Genomic DNA, 15,695 nt, shown 5'->3' on the forward strand with positions numbered 1-15,695 from the left:
AAGGAAAAATGACTATTTCTTTTCAAATAATTACAACATGAAAGTATACCACTTTGTAAAAACACATTCTTTTTTAAATTTTTAATTTAAAAAAAACATCCAGCATCCAATTAGAGTATTTATGCAAGCATCAATCAAACTGCAGGACTTTTGACATATTGGTTTGTTCAATTTGGGCAGGCTTGTCATGACATGCAGGATTCACAGTGTGACCAGTAAGTAGCACATAATAAAAGATCATAGTCTCTTCCATGCATTTTGAAGCAAATGGGCTTAATCTGTATCGAACTAACTGAACTGATGTCATTTATTGTTAACACTTATGATAAATGTGGAGATATGACTCTAAGAAGATCCAGATATCCATTTGCTTAAAATCATACAAGCTTTGTACCACTGTTGTCATTTGTCAGCGTGAACAGTGCGTGCTTTAATGGATACTTTCAATGCACATCAGAGATTGCAGTCTCATTTAATGGAAACAGAAACACACCTTTCTCGACAAATTTTCAAGGAGGAATAAACTCACTTTCAAGAGTTGTATTTGGCCCGGGTGATTTGGGGGAGAGAGATGTTCGATTAGATCAATTCCCATTCTACCTGAAAAACATTTACCCTTAAGCCAATTAATGCAAAGTGGATTACCTTCACACATGAGATGAGAATGTATCAATCTTGATTAATGTGATAAAACTAACTTCAAGACAGCTGGACCGACCTGCTGATTGTTATTTCAGCAGTTCATTATGTGTAAAGCATGAGTAATAATAATTTGTTCGTTTGTTCATTCAGAAGTTCATTATATGTGCAAAACATAATTAGTAGTAACTTGCTCTTGTGTTCATTCAGTGGTTCATTATGTTATGTATATTTATATTGTGTGCATGACCTTTGTCCATGATTGAGGTTCAAGTTCTGGCCTACCTGACTTTGGTTAAAAAAAATTAAAATTATGTTTATTGGGTTTTAAGTTCAAGACCTGGGGTTTTGCCTGGAAAATTCTCTTGTCTATCTGATTTTTGTCATATTGTTTGCTAAATTGTAAGTAAACAGATCTGACATTGTTCAAGACTTTGATCAAAATGAAAATGACCAACATCCAGGAATTCTGCTTTATAGTAAGTCCAGTGACAGTCTGTATTGAAAGGACTAAGTAAACAATTATTCATCTTAAGATCAGTTTGTGGAATCACTTGTTTGTAGGATTCAGTTATTATTTAAGAGGACTTATTGATTCAAATTATTCACTGGAATTACAAAGTGCTCACTGGCTTTCTGGACTAAAACACTGGGACTATTAAGGACTCATTCAAAGACATTCTGGATTATATCAATGTCATTAACCAACCCATAGAGACATCAGCACATTCATGATTAAGCAATTTATCTGGAACATTCTATACTTCTGAACTTGTGATAGAACATTTAGGATTATCTGTGATATAATTCTCACTATTGTAAGCATCTTTTGAATTTTCCCTTTGTATTCTATGGAAAATAAACTATCAAATTTTAAAAAACTTGTGTTTTCACTTCTTTCTCTTATTTAGTTTAAAACCATAGTCATAATTATGAGTAATAACTTTGTTTGAAAATGTTTTTAAATGTATGATATGATCAATCAATATCAATGTTATGGAGGGTACTGTTTTGGACATCATTTTTACAAATGTGTGGATAATAATGCATTCAAGCTGACAATACTGCATATATTTACTTCTAAGTCAAGCCAAAATGCAAACCACACACTGCATAAATGTGCTGGCAGATATGGTTCTATGCAGTCTGCTATGAACAACCAGTAGAACAAACCACATAGACCCCAATCTGTCTGCACATTATGTGAGGGCAGATCAGGGTCAATTTTGTATGCAGTTAGACCTAATTTACAATAAGTGAATACATATGGTAAAGTTCCTAACATAAAAACCAACTCCTACTAAACTTAAAGAAATGGCTAAATGTATTTTAAAAAAATATTGAGCACACAAAAAAGTGACATACATAGGTTGTAGATTTCAGCCATAATCGGCATCATAGAATGGTATCTGCCTGCAAAGTAACCCTGTCCAGCTTCCAAGGTCATCAGATCTGCCTTGTCATCTTGTATCATTTGCATGCAATCAGTACTGCAAATAGAAAGCAGGGGAAAAAACAAGTTAACTGACCCTTCTATGAATAGACACAACACTAATAAAATGTACATTAAATGGAAGTTTAATTTTGGCAGACAATAAAAAAACAGTGCTATAATTAGACAGACAAAAGAAACAGTGCTATAATTAGACAGACAAAAGAAACAGTGCTATAATTAGACAGACAAAAGAAACAGTGCTATAATTAGACAGACAAAAGAAACAGTGCTATAATTAGACAATGTGATTAATATAATCATGTATACAGAGTTTTTCAAGAATGGGTCACACAAAAATTATATTCTGTCAATATGCTGGTACAGCAAAAGCATAGTATGTATGGTAGTTGATGCATACCTTACTAAGTAAACACCCTTTCTTTTGGTTTAAACTAACAAAGAATTACCATTACTGGTCACATTTCTCATTTCTGGCCTTATTGTTTGTACTGTGTGCTGCATGAGTATTTTCAAGGACTTCAAAACAGAAATGAAATTTTCTCTAAATGTTACTTTGTTTAGCACTGCACTGACAGGTGTAAAAGAAATAGCCACTACAGCAAGGGGATTCTACTCCATCTACAGTACGCATGTCATGGATTATGGAAAATCTAAGTTGCAATGGTGGACCATAATACTTTCATGCTGTTATCACTTACAAACTGGATGCAATGGGCATTGTGGATTGTCCATGTCATGACTGATAGTGGACAAGTAAAGTTTTTGCCGCAATTAGAACGTCACAGCAATATAATTATGCAATAGTGTACCTCATATATACCATGTGCAACTTACCTGTCAGCTATAATACACTAAGCAAACTGTTCTTTTTAAATTGAACACAATGCAGTTTGTTATTCAAAGACTCACTGGTTAAAACACATTCATTTCGAGTGATGAAAGATAAATTTATGAGCAAATAATCCCAAGAATATGTGCTTTACAAAATATACAAACGTTTAATGATGGTAACTTACTGATAGAAGATTCTGCTTTTAAACAAACAAAAGGAAAACTAAAATATGCAAGAAATCCTACAATTTAATTTTTCATTCCACAAGCCACTTTTTAATTGTTTGCTTAGCATGTACCTACACAATGAAACACACATAGCACTATCCAAAATACTACTGTCTACTAGTTATGCCTCCTTTTAGTGTGTGTGTGTGTGTGTGATTTGGATTTTTAACATAGCTTTAACAATTATTCAGTGATATCACTTAGATGTCTGCAGTGTGGCAGTTTATAGTGATGTCTAGCACTGGGGCATCATGCTGCATACATTTAAGCAGCAGGGGGGGCGAATCGGACATTTTGTCCAATCGTTATTTTGCTTAATTATTACTTCTGCACTCAGCGGATCCGGTGTAATCAGCGCTGGTAAAAAAAAAACGACGTCGGTCCATCCTACACGATGGTGACGTCATTTGGTTTAATTAACACCTTCTGCGCGCCGATCCCCAGCGTCGTCAGCGTCCGGTAAGCACATCGACGACCGCGTCGATGTCATCGCCCCCCCCCCCTGCTGCTAAGTGGCTATTTACAATGATCTTACAAACAGAGTGATCACTAACTCCTCCTCCTGTAGATCAATTAGGTTATTTGACTGATCGGTGAGTTTAAAATTAATTCTCGTTAAAAACCGATCATGGCATCGCATATAGACCGGATTAATCGGATTCTCAACGATTAAATATCCCGGAGGGGCTGTTGGTGAAAATGAATAAAGGATATATCCCTGTTGAGCTTGATTTGATTGATTGGTATCTACCTGGTAACTCCCTTCGATAACATCACACACTAGATTGATTGCTATCACCGATGCGATATTTACGTTGTATGGAGCAATATGCCTACCATCATCCCCGTTATCGTGTCTGAGGATATAAGTTGATGGACTGATAAAATCATTAAGAGACTTTCTTAGTTCTGGCGCGTTGTATCTTGGAAACTTAAAATCGGGTAAATCGGCTTCTGCGATATTATACTCGGTTAGGAATTTTTGTTTATCATTAATTCTGCTAGCGGATATTACCCCGACGATTCGTTCATTGATATATTCCATGTCTGATATAAGTTGATTTAACACCTCAACGTGTTTTTGTGCTTTTGTTTCCCGTAGCTGTTCTAGTTGTGATTGGTAAATACGATTAATCTCGATAAAAAACCTATCGATATCATTTAAATTAATTTCGGCCGTCGAGACCGATCTAGGATTTTTATCGTCCCTAAAATACCAATACATGGTATTCCTGTCTTGAAATGTAAACCAGTCGGGGAGTGACGCGTTTTTCATAATAAACAAAACATCTCGATAACTGGGATTAATCACATGATACGATTGCTTGTCCGCGGGGTTTTCATGAGGTGGATTCTTAGGCCATCCTAGTATGGTTCTTATTGAACTGTTATAGATATCAACCATATACCCCGGTGTGCTTATTTCAATCGTCGACGATAACGTCGGTTCATGAACCGTAATAGCGATTTTTGATTCTTTTCCTGTGATCGATTTTATCCTGCGTTGAAATTCTTTATTGATTTGTTCTATTTGGTATGACCCAGTTGGTATTGTAACCTCCTTCCAGTCTGGGGTTCCATCGGGTTTATTTGTCCGTGCAAAAACCAGCGAGTTATTAGGTTGTTGTCCGTTAAATGCGTCCGCTCGAATATTAGGCCAACTGTGATATACTCGCAATTTTGCCAGCGCTATTTCCTTCACTGGAACCGGCGACGGGAAGTTCACACTGAATTCGGGTTTCGTTGACGTTATTGATATCATACTTGTTTGTACCGGAGTGGTGTTCTCCGCGATCCGCTGAAGTAATTGAAACCCTTCGGGGTTCAGCGACATTATTATTATTTGTTGTCTTTAGTGTTTAATATTAATAACCAGGTGGTTCCGGCTTCCAGTTAAAAATCCTCGATTTTTGACATCGCGGAGCTATACAACTGGACCATCGTGGAGAATTCAACATCGGATACGAACAAATTATCAATCGATAACGAGATCAACCCGGATAATTTCGAGTACGCGTCGGATACTATTTGATGTTTTACTGTATACTTGTTGAGTTTTTTCTGAAAACACGATGATATCTTCCTAGTGATTGCGTTGGCGACTCCAGCAACTGTTGTCATCGTGGAGACAGCGATTGGAACAGCGATCGGGGCTATCGTGGTCACCGTGGATAAAATAACACCGGTACCGGCCACTATACCCGACACCGAGTACACGACCGCGTCGATGGCGGTTATTTTTCAGCGGTATTTTTTTATTTTTGCACGGTATTGTTCGGAAAGCGTTTTCAGGTTCGCGGAGAATTCTTTTGCGGTATCGAATCGATATTGATGTGACGTCGGTGATACCTCTGATTCAATTACCTTGGTGGTCATTTTTATTTTAAAAGAGCTAGTGTTTTTAATTACTTAGATCCACTACAAATTCCGCATACCATGTGATGTTTGCCCTAAATAGACTGCTATCAACGGCTTTAATTATAAACCGTTCGATTGTATCCTTGTCAATGATTGTTGATATTGTATTGTTAAACCCGGATGAACTCGGCGATGATATACTGAACTGCATCGCCGAAATTAATGTCAATCGATAAATGCCCTTAACAATTGCGGTGACATCTATTGCATTACGCATAGGAGTCCAATCGAATGATCCGTATTGAACCGTGTATACGCCACTGCCGATGATCCCATGAGGTGTTTTCATTTTTTCGAGTTGCTCTGTCATTCTAGGTAGTCTGTCCTTAATCGTTTCAACATCAGTTTTGATTGTTTTTATTTCCCCTCCATACGCGTCTACATTTTTTTTGTTCGCTTCAATATTAGTTTCGAGTTGCTCTGTTATTCTCGGTAGTCCGTCTTTAATCGCTTCAACATCAGTTTTGATTATTTCTATTCTCCGCAAATTCGCGTCTATATTATTCTTGTTCGTTGCAACATTAGTTTTGATTGTTTCTATTTCCCGTGTATTCTCGGTCATACTTTTTTTGTTCGCTGCAACATCAAGTTTGATTGTTCCTATTTCATATGTATGCACGTCTATACCTTTTTTGTTCGCTGCAACATCAGTTTTGATTAATCCTATTCCCCGCCAATACGCGTCTACATTTTTTTTGTTCGCTTCAATATCAGTTTTGATTGTTCCTATTTCCTGTGTATGCGCGTCTACACCCTTTTTGTTCGCTTCAATATCGGTTTTGATTGTTCCTATTTCCTGTGTATGCGCGTCCATATTATTTATGATCGTTGTAACATCAGTTCTGATTGTTTCTATTTTCCGTCCATGCGAGTCTACATTATTTATGATCGTTGCAACATTAGCGCCGATTATTTCTATTTCCCGTTCATGCGCGTCTACACTCCTTTTGTTCGTTGCAACATCAGTTTTGATTGTTTCTATTTCCTGTCCATACGCAGTGATATCATTTATAGTTATTGTGATTTCATCCGGTTTGGCATTTTTTTTACCAAGGAATTTATCAAAGTTGTCATCGATCCTGTTAACATTTTTTCGTAACGAGGTAAATTGGCCCGACAGCGTCGTAAACTCCAAAATAGTATTTTTTATTGTTGCAAGATTCGGTTCGGTTACCGTCGGGGTTCCAAAAAAACTAGCGGTAGTGAGTTGTATATCGGTGACAGATTTTTTCACCTCGGCGACAGATTTTTTCACCTCGGTGGCAGATTTTTTCACCTGCGCGTCAAGTTCGGTCACCGATCTGTCTAACCTTGTAAAACCGTCCTGGACTAATGTTACCCTATCCGTCACCGCTGATATATGTCCACCCAGTTTGATTCGTCCATCGGCGGTATACAACGCGATAGCGCCCTCGTCGGTATCACGCTGTCGTATTAAAACGTCATTCAGTGACACATTACCGGATTTCAATTTACCCTGGCGGTCTTGAAATACAACTATTTCGCCCGGGTCAACACTTGTTAGATTCAACATATCAGTGATTTCATCCTCAATTAGTTTTTTTATGTCATCGGTGGCGGGCGTTTCCGTGGGCTTTTTCAGCGCCGAAACCGGTCGCCCCCAGATATCAATCATTATTATTGTAAATGTTATTCTCTAAAATCCGTTGAGCTTCTACGACCCCACTAGTGTATTCGTTTACAACCACATGAGGTGGTTTTCGCGATGATGAAATCGCCGCAAGTACGTTTAATACCTCACGGCCACATATCGGCGGGTCACTCAATTGCTGTGTTGGCAGCGTGGAATAAAAAACCCGGGCTGAACACACCCGGATATACCGCATGAACTCTTTCGGCGGGGCTAACCCGTATGAATCAAAATAGACGATTGCACGCGGATCAATCGCGTATGCAACCCAATGAGTTCCCGCTCCGGAGGACCCATCGAGGTTAATTATGCCTGTTTCAGTATTCCTTGGGGCCGCCGGTAATTGATCCCTCATAAAAACACCTCTGAAGTTTTTTATCGCTAGCGCGTTTGCGGCGTCTATTAAATCAAAATTAGACATGGGAGTCATTGACTCCTGCGTTAATAAACGGTTCCCGGTAGTCTTAGACCCTTTCCCGAGTACCATGAATACGGGGTTCCCGGTAGTCTTAGACCCTTTCCGGCCACGGGTCGTTTTTTTTTGTAGCCTTTCCCGGTTGCCTTCTTTAATGCCATTCCCGCCGCGGTACCAACGGCCCCCAACGCCGCCGCCTTAGCCACTGCTGGTGCGGCCGCGGCAATCAACGCTGGAATCGCAGCTAACAGCGGAAATATCCCACCGGTCTTTTCCATGTTTTTAATTGCTGCGGCGGAAAAATCTATTTGAACACCCTTTTTATTCTTCATCGCATCATTGAAATGTTTTATTTGACGCGCCGTCAACGATATCTTATGATTACCACCCGCCATCTGTGACGGCTTCAGCGTTATTGTGGTCCCGCATTGTTTAGCCGACTTTGATCGTAATTTCTTGACTTGACCATCAGTCAACTCTACACTGACGACACTATACGACATTTTATTGTAAACGCGTTTGTGTTTTCAATTACATGTTTTCCACTGGCGCATCAACGATTCTCATTCGTCCACCAACACCTTCTAGCAGCATTGATTTATCGCTGAGAATGACAGCAACCGCTCTATAATCAACACCACCCGGGGCTATACGAGCTCGGAAGTGTATATCAACGACGGATTGTCTCGTTAAATCAAGATGTTCCAGCGAAAAATAATAAATCGGATACAGGTTTTTAAAATCAAGTTGTGATATTTGCAAACCAGTGTCGACGTTTTGATCACGACCCATATATGACAGCAATCGATGATACACACGTGCGATATGGTTGTCGCCGTAATTAAGCTGTATATCCTCGGATGGTTCCTGTTGTCCGTTTATTCTCAGCGAAACATCCCTGACTCCTAATTGATCAAATATCATATGGCTGCGTTCTTGACTACCCAATCGTTCCCTATTCTGTAGCGCTATGAATATATGACGCGGGGCTGAAACACCCTGTTTTGACGCCAAGTGCCATGTAAACGTATCGGCGACGTTATCCTCTTTAGCATCAGTTGTTACCGCTAGCCAACTCAACAACGATTTCCCTCCCTGTTCCATAAATGCTAACAATAATGCTTCCTTGGTAACTGATGGATTCAGCACCGGCATCCACAATGCCAATTTAGTTAAAATGACTTTACCGGCAGCGACGCCAGCAGCATGCCATATTGCATTGTTATCATCGCCCCTTCGCGTCAGCGCGATTGTATGCTTAGCCCCATAGATAACCTTCCTGACATTTCTGCAGAATCCAAATATGTGATGGAGTGGAATCGCGCATGAAAACTGTCGGCGTGGTCCTTGCAACATCCCTACTCGTGTTGCGAATCCTAGATTGTAATCATTGTTGGTGCTTTTTATAACAGTGAAATTAGCGCCTGGTCTTGCTCTGCGGTCTGGGTTATTTGCTTCAGCCTGTGGGTTAGTTGCGGTATCTCCTTCCACCAGCACGTTGATGTACTGAAGATGGTCAGCGTTATTAGTGGTGTCCTTTGCGAACATTATAGATGGGCCCGCCGATCTTGTATAATCATCCGAGTATCTCGCCAACCCAATTATCGTCGTTGCAACATCAACCTCGCGTTCTATTGATTCAATTTCTCGCCCGTCAATAAGATATCTGGCGCTCTCAAATAACGCCATGATACCGTTGTTGACGAAGCCAACTCGAACACGATGGTCATCTGCGTATGGTGCATTATCGGCGGCATTTGTCACGAGTTCTCCCTCAATTTCGATAAACGCTTCACACGGCAGAAAGTATTTACTGGTATCTTGGACCTGAAGTTCAATTCGCGATCGTAGGTCGGGTTGCGCTGCATAATAAGAATAATATTGATAATCACGGACAGAATCATCCCTGCGCACTGGGGCATCCATATCAAACGCGGGATCAGCGGTACGCGCAAACATTCTATTATTTATCATGTTGATGTTTTCAATTGCGATTTTTTCGTCGTAGACCACTTCCCGCTATCGCGTTCATGAGCGCGTTGGTTGCCGCATCGGCGGATGGCGAAGTCGCCAACGACGGAGTCGTCGCCGCCAACGACTCTAATTTTTCTTCCACGGCGTTATTTATTACTTTACTGACATTTGCAGGCATCACTGTCGTTGATGGCATTACCGGTGGTTTCTGTTTTCTTTTTGAGAATCTCTTAGATTTCACCAATGACATTAGTTTGTCCCGCGCGGCTGAAAGCGCCTTTCCGGCAACATCTCCAATAGCACTAATTCCCTTATCACGAATAACATCAATAGCCTTCATTCCTAATTGTTTGGCTAACGGCGCTACTTTTGGAGCCATTCTTGTAAATAACCCCGCAATGGTGCTACCGAGACCATCTCCATAGTACGCGCGGTAAACAGGCAATCGCGAGTTTACCACGTAGACGAGTACTGGTTTATCATGGTTGTAGTGTATGATCATCCTTATTAAAAACACCAGTTTTCCAATTAGTGATTGTGATCACCAGTGATTGTAATCACCAGTGATTGTGATCACCTCCCCCCACCGAATCAAAAACCGGAATAAATTTTATCAAAATTTCCTTGGGTTTTTGCCCTCGATAAAAATCTGGTTTTTTTCTGGTTTTTTTCTTGATTTTTAGTCATTTTTGGTCGTTTTTTGTTGCCTATAGTCGTTTTTTTCTCGATTTTTCAGAAAAACATCGATTTTCTCTAAATGATTTCCTTGGGTTTCTGCCCTCAAAAAATGGCCAAAAACAGTCAAAAAATGGCCAAAAACAGTCAAAAAACGACCAAAAATGACTAAAAACTGTCAAAAACAGTCAAAAAACGGTTAAAAATTAACAAAAACGATAATTTTATAATTTTATAATTTTATAATTTTTTTAATCATCCACGAGTTCGTCTATGAGCGTTCGATATGCATTAATGTCCATAATACCGCCTGCAAATAACCGCTTGCAAATATCAGCGGCCTCATTGATTATTTCCGTAGAGTTATTTCCGGCTCGTTTTCCTCCGATTAGTACTTCCAGCCGTGATATATCACTGAGAACACTATTAGGGCAGGTAACGCCGTAGGATTCTTTACCAACAGGGTATCCTTTTCCTTTTTTTGGTGTTATACTCTTAACTTCCTTGTGGAATGTGTCGTAATCGGATTTACTACGATGTGGTAATGCATCTTTATGTTTACTTGCTAAATACACTATTCTTGCCCAGTCCTTTAACGACTTTATATTTTTCTCGTAACTGCTATTGATATGCTTCTTATCTCGTATGCTCTTAGCAAAATTGTTGGCAGCAAAATTAATTAATTCTTCCCTGTTGCTGAAGCCTCTAATTTGATCTATTGTGCTCTTCTTGAGTACAATACGGGGTATATTCCCTTCTTTTTCTTCCGGTATTTCTTCTTCTGGTGTTTCTTCGGGTATTTCTTCTTCTGGTTCTTTCGCAGTAGCGCCTAGTTCTTCCTCGTCGGCCATTGTAACATAGGGTTCTTGTGGTTCGGTTATAGCGAGTGGTGGTGGCCTCCGTGTTGTAGCAGCCGCTATTTTTGCAGGGAGTGTTTCTAAAGACCTTTTTGTTTGTTTTGTCTCTGCCGCTATCTTTTCAAGCGCACCAAGAACGGGTACAGTTGCCGCCGTAACATCCTTAGTCGCTTTAGTTACCGGGGCAAATAACTGTTCACTTCCAACAGCAAAATCAGTTTGCATTTGTTGTCGCGTTTGAAGTTTCTCTCTCACTCTATCTCGTAACGGTATAAACTTTATAAGCGCTGCTAGCCGCTCTCTGGCTAGCCGAGTAGTAAGTGATTCACCTACCATTATTGTAAATTGATCCGCAATTTCAAATAAAATTTTCCGCCGGGTCTTTCCATGGTGGCAGAAATATATCGTGTCATTGTGTACATCACATATATATAATGTTACATTTGTATGCCAACTTCGTCACGCGACGTGGGCACAGGTAACTTCAAGCTGAGGCTCCCCACAGGGGTTTCGTCTATGATCCTCCTAATGTTTTTAATCTTACTAGAGATCTCGCGGCGTTTTTCATAAAGCTGCCCGAGTTTTTTTCGTATTGTTTCAATGGCAGTGAATAACCCAATGAATACGCTTACGTCATTGCCATACAGGTTCTCATTAATTGTATGTTGTAATCGTTTTATAAAAGAATACTCGCGGGCTAGCGTAAAACGCCCACGCTTCAATTGCTCGTTTATAGCCTCATAATCGGATAATATTTCCTCGCTGTTGAGCCTATCAGATAATACAATTCCTTGATTTTTTAATTTTGAAATCTCAGTTAATATATTATTGATGTCTTGGGGATCCATATTCTTATAAACATCTTATTTCTAATATCAAAAATTTTAATAAAATTTAAGTTTAAAGTTTAATAAAATTATTGGGGGTCATTTTTGACCCCGTTTTTGTATGGACAGTACAATGCCGTAAATCTCCACTCGAGTGTTGTGGCAGATTGCAGGCATACATGGACAGTACAATGCCGTAAATCTCCACTCGAGTGTTGTGGCAGATTGCAGGCATACATGGACAGTACAATGCCGTAAATCTCCACTCGAGTGTTGTGGCAGATTGCAGGCATACATGGACAGTACAATGCCGTAAATCTCCACTCGAGTGTTGTGGCAGATTGCAGGCATACATGGACAGTACAAACAATGACGGGGGCGTGGTTTGCACTCAACCGAACCAAAACGCAACCCATGAAAATCAATCATGGTTGCGTAGTTGGAAAAAACCAACCGCGCACACTATGAATGATAGTGTGGGCTGCGTTTTGGTTCGTTTTGAACTTCAACGAAGGGGGCTTTATCCCCTCCCCCCCAATTATATAGAAAAAAAAAACATCTGACCGTTTCCCGCCAGGCAATTGCCCGCTGCGAGGCGCGAACCCGTAAATTGTTGACTCGAGTTTCATAGTCAAACATGTTTGCATTGGACTACGGACCGCACCTAACAAATAACGAGTTTTTAAAAAATATAAGCACGTAATGCGTTCCAGGTGAACGCGCATAGGTAACTTATTTACATTGAAACAGACGACTATTTGCAAATCACGTGACAGCATAACTCTATCATGGTGACTTCGTCATACCCTCACGAGTTATCCCCCTTCAAATATGAAAATCGAATTCTATGTCCGTTTTTACTTGAGAAAGCTGTTTGATATACTCGTTCTGCAACAAATCGTACTGAGGCGCTACAAATGTCAAAATATTTTCCTGCCTCATTCATTGACTGAAATATTTTTTCCTCGTGCGTTGACGTATCAAATGATTTGACGCCCCTTACTGCTTTTGAGTACTTACCAGTCTGGCCTTTTTTAATATTTTCACTCTGAGAGATAGCTTGCAGATTACACAGTCTGTTATTTTGATAATTAGAATCAATGTGATCAAAAACGAGACTATCTTTGATCAATCCGTGGAAACATTCATAGATGATTCTGTGACAGAGATATTTTTTCCCTCCAGCAGTAAACATTAAATACCCGTGATTGTTTTTCCATCCAACCGGCTTCTTCAGTCTGCGGTTTCTAACAATACCGTCGCGAGATGCCTCGTAATTGACGAGCAGGGGTGCGGCTGAAATTCTTGGTCCATTTATATAATAATACTACTTGTCTAATTTATTATTTGGTTTAATTATAAATCTTTCAACATAGTCTTGGGGGGTTTTGATGACGGAGTCAGCGGTGGGGTCAATGACGGCGTTTTTAATTCGTTTGTTATAATAGCGTTTTAGTTCCCTGTATCGCTTTCCGCCACAATTAATACACAACTGCGATTTTCCTCTTACACCAACGTGACAAACCAAGCACGGGAGGGGGCCAAGAGAACCATTACGAACGCTTTGTAAATGATACCCGCAGAATTCACCTCTACATGATTTATTGCACGGGGTTATCGACCCAATCATCAACCATTTGCATTTATTCATTATACTATATTCTTTTATTTAAATACTTGTTTTAATTATATGGATGAGTTTGAGAGATTAGCAGTAATTAAACCCTGGAAAAATATTAAGTTCAATCTCGATAGAGTCCTCAAGGACACACCAAAAGCGTTAATAAACGATAAAACCCTGTTGAGTAAAATACGCGATTGTATCAATGAATTCAAACGTGATGGTGCATCTCATAGTTGGTCAACATTTCGAATTGATGGTGTTGTTGATGCTACCATGAACGACAACCGCGCAGCAACGATAATATCACAACCTGACGGTAAAAGGTATTTCTTCAGAGTAAAATTCATTGTCCGGGTGGAATCAGGCGATTGGATCATACGTGATAAATTTGAACCAGTTCTCAGCGACAAGAAAACAGTCACTGTCAGCCGCGACTCCAAGCCGGGGTTGTTAACCGGAATTGACAGACCATACTATGAACGAGCGTATCCTGAAACAGCAGTTGTTTATGGAATATACCCGTTAAATAAGAAACCTGATATCGGAAAACTGAAACCGATGAAACAGTCAACGGGGATAAATTGTGTAGCAGAACGAATAATAGAGCATTTTACAAATGCATGTCGAGGAAACAAATTGACTGATTTACGACGTAGCAAAATCAACCAGTGGGAACTAACCGTAAAAGAGCGTGGAGCAACCATCAGCGACATAGCGAGATTAGAAACATCGCTGAGATTTCCAATAACCGTTACAACGATAACCGGTGAAGTATTATACGAATCGAAGTATAAATCGAAGGGAGCCCCAATCAAAATTATTGATCATAACGAACACGCATGGACGCCCGCGATCACAATATTTCCACGGGATAGAACAGTAAAGTATATACCCGAAGAATTCCTGGGAGAACAATTCTCCAAGGATGGTTTTCTCGCGGAGAGGAAACTATTTGATGCTATTGCCTACTTGTGTAAAAACGACCCTGTATCAGTGTGGTTACTTCGCAGCGCTGAAAACGATGCGGATACCTTTGATCAGTTTGTAAGACCAAACGGCGAATTATATCGCACTGAAGCATTTCACAACAGGATGAAAAAAACCGCCATGGAATTTGAAGAGCATGATGAACAACTGCTAACAAATTGTTTTACGATTCCATCGGTTGTAGCTCATGTTGCAGCAAGGAAAAATGCGTGGAGACCAACGTGCAAGGAATTTCTGCCGGATGTACAATCCAGTTGTTTGGAATACTATCACGGTGGACTATGGAACACTGAATACAGCCGCGACGCTATGATCTCGGTTGATATGGTTGCCTGTTATCCAGCGAGTTTTCTCGGGTATGGATCCGCCGCTGAGTACTTTAGACGATTTGGACACCCCAGTCATGAAATGACTCGTGTTGCTATTAATGGACCTCTGCCTGATTTTGATTTAACCGGATTCGCTCGCATAGTATCATTTGAATTCGCGGCAGGACTCCATCGCTGTTGCTATATTTAGATCGGTAGACACATGGCTGAAAAGAAGTGGTTGCCAATAGCGCTGCTACGGTATATGATTGATTGTAGCATGCTAGTTTCGTTGATTGTCAGTGACGCGATTATATCATACCGGGCGCAGACTGAAGTCTGGTTACCAGAACCGGAGCGTCTAGATAGCATAATTGACGAGTCCAGAAAACACGTTGATGCCGACGAGGAATATATCATCGAATGGTCCAGGAGGATATTCAACCAACGAAACCGCGAGGCAAAAGATCTCGGTAGAAGAATAATTGGTAAGTTCACACAAGGTGGAAAAAACCACGACTACAAACGATATTGCTCACGGCTGATTATAGATGACGCAGAATATGATTTCGTAATCAAGGACGCAGTGGCAAAAAATAGATACGTGAACTGCAAAACAGCTTTCTTGTCCAATGGAACAAGGTTGGGTACAGTTGTTACCTACAGCGATGGAGACAGCCCAGCATACCCGCATTTGAGGGCGTCTATGCTGGGTTATGCTTGCATAAATTTATTCTCGATGATAAATAAATTTCCCGACACCGCGGTTAGAGTAGCCGTTGATTCGTTTTATGTTGACGTAGCG

The 15,695-nt window shown here is 40.2% G+C and overlaps 1 protein-coding gene across 1 annotated transcript in view; it reads right to left on the reverse strand.

The window, feature by feature from the left end:
* Positions 1 to 15,695, reverse strand: part of LOC149795659 (transferrin 2-like) — a 77,409-nt gene that overhangs the window by 45,042 nt on the left and 16,672 nt on the right. The window contains exon 3 of the mRNA XM_089965501.1: positions 2,005 to 2,129. Coding sequence (XP_089821627.1) covers positions 2,005 to 2,129 — 125 coding nt within the window. The remainder of the gene's footprint in view (positions 1 to 2,004; positions 2,130 to 15,695) is intronic.

This window comes from Sinohyriopsis cumingii, chromosome 7, assembly GCF_028554795.1.
Source record: "Sinohyriopsis cumingii isolate HCF-2022 chromosome 7, ASM2855479v2, whole genome shotgun sequence".
NCBI lineage: Eukaryota > Metazoa > Mollusca > Bivalvia > Unionida > Unionidae > Sinohyriopsis > Sinohyriopsis cumingii.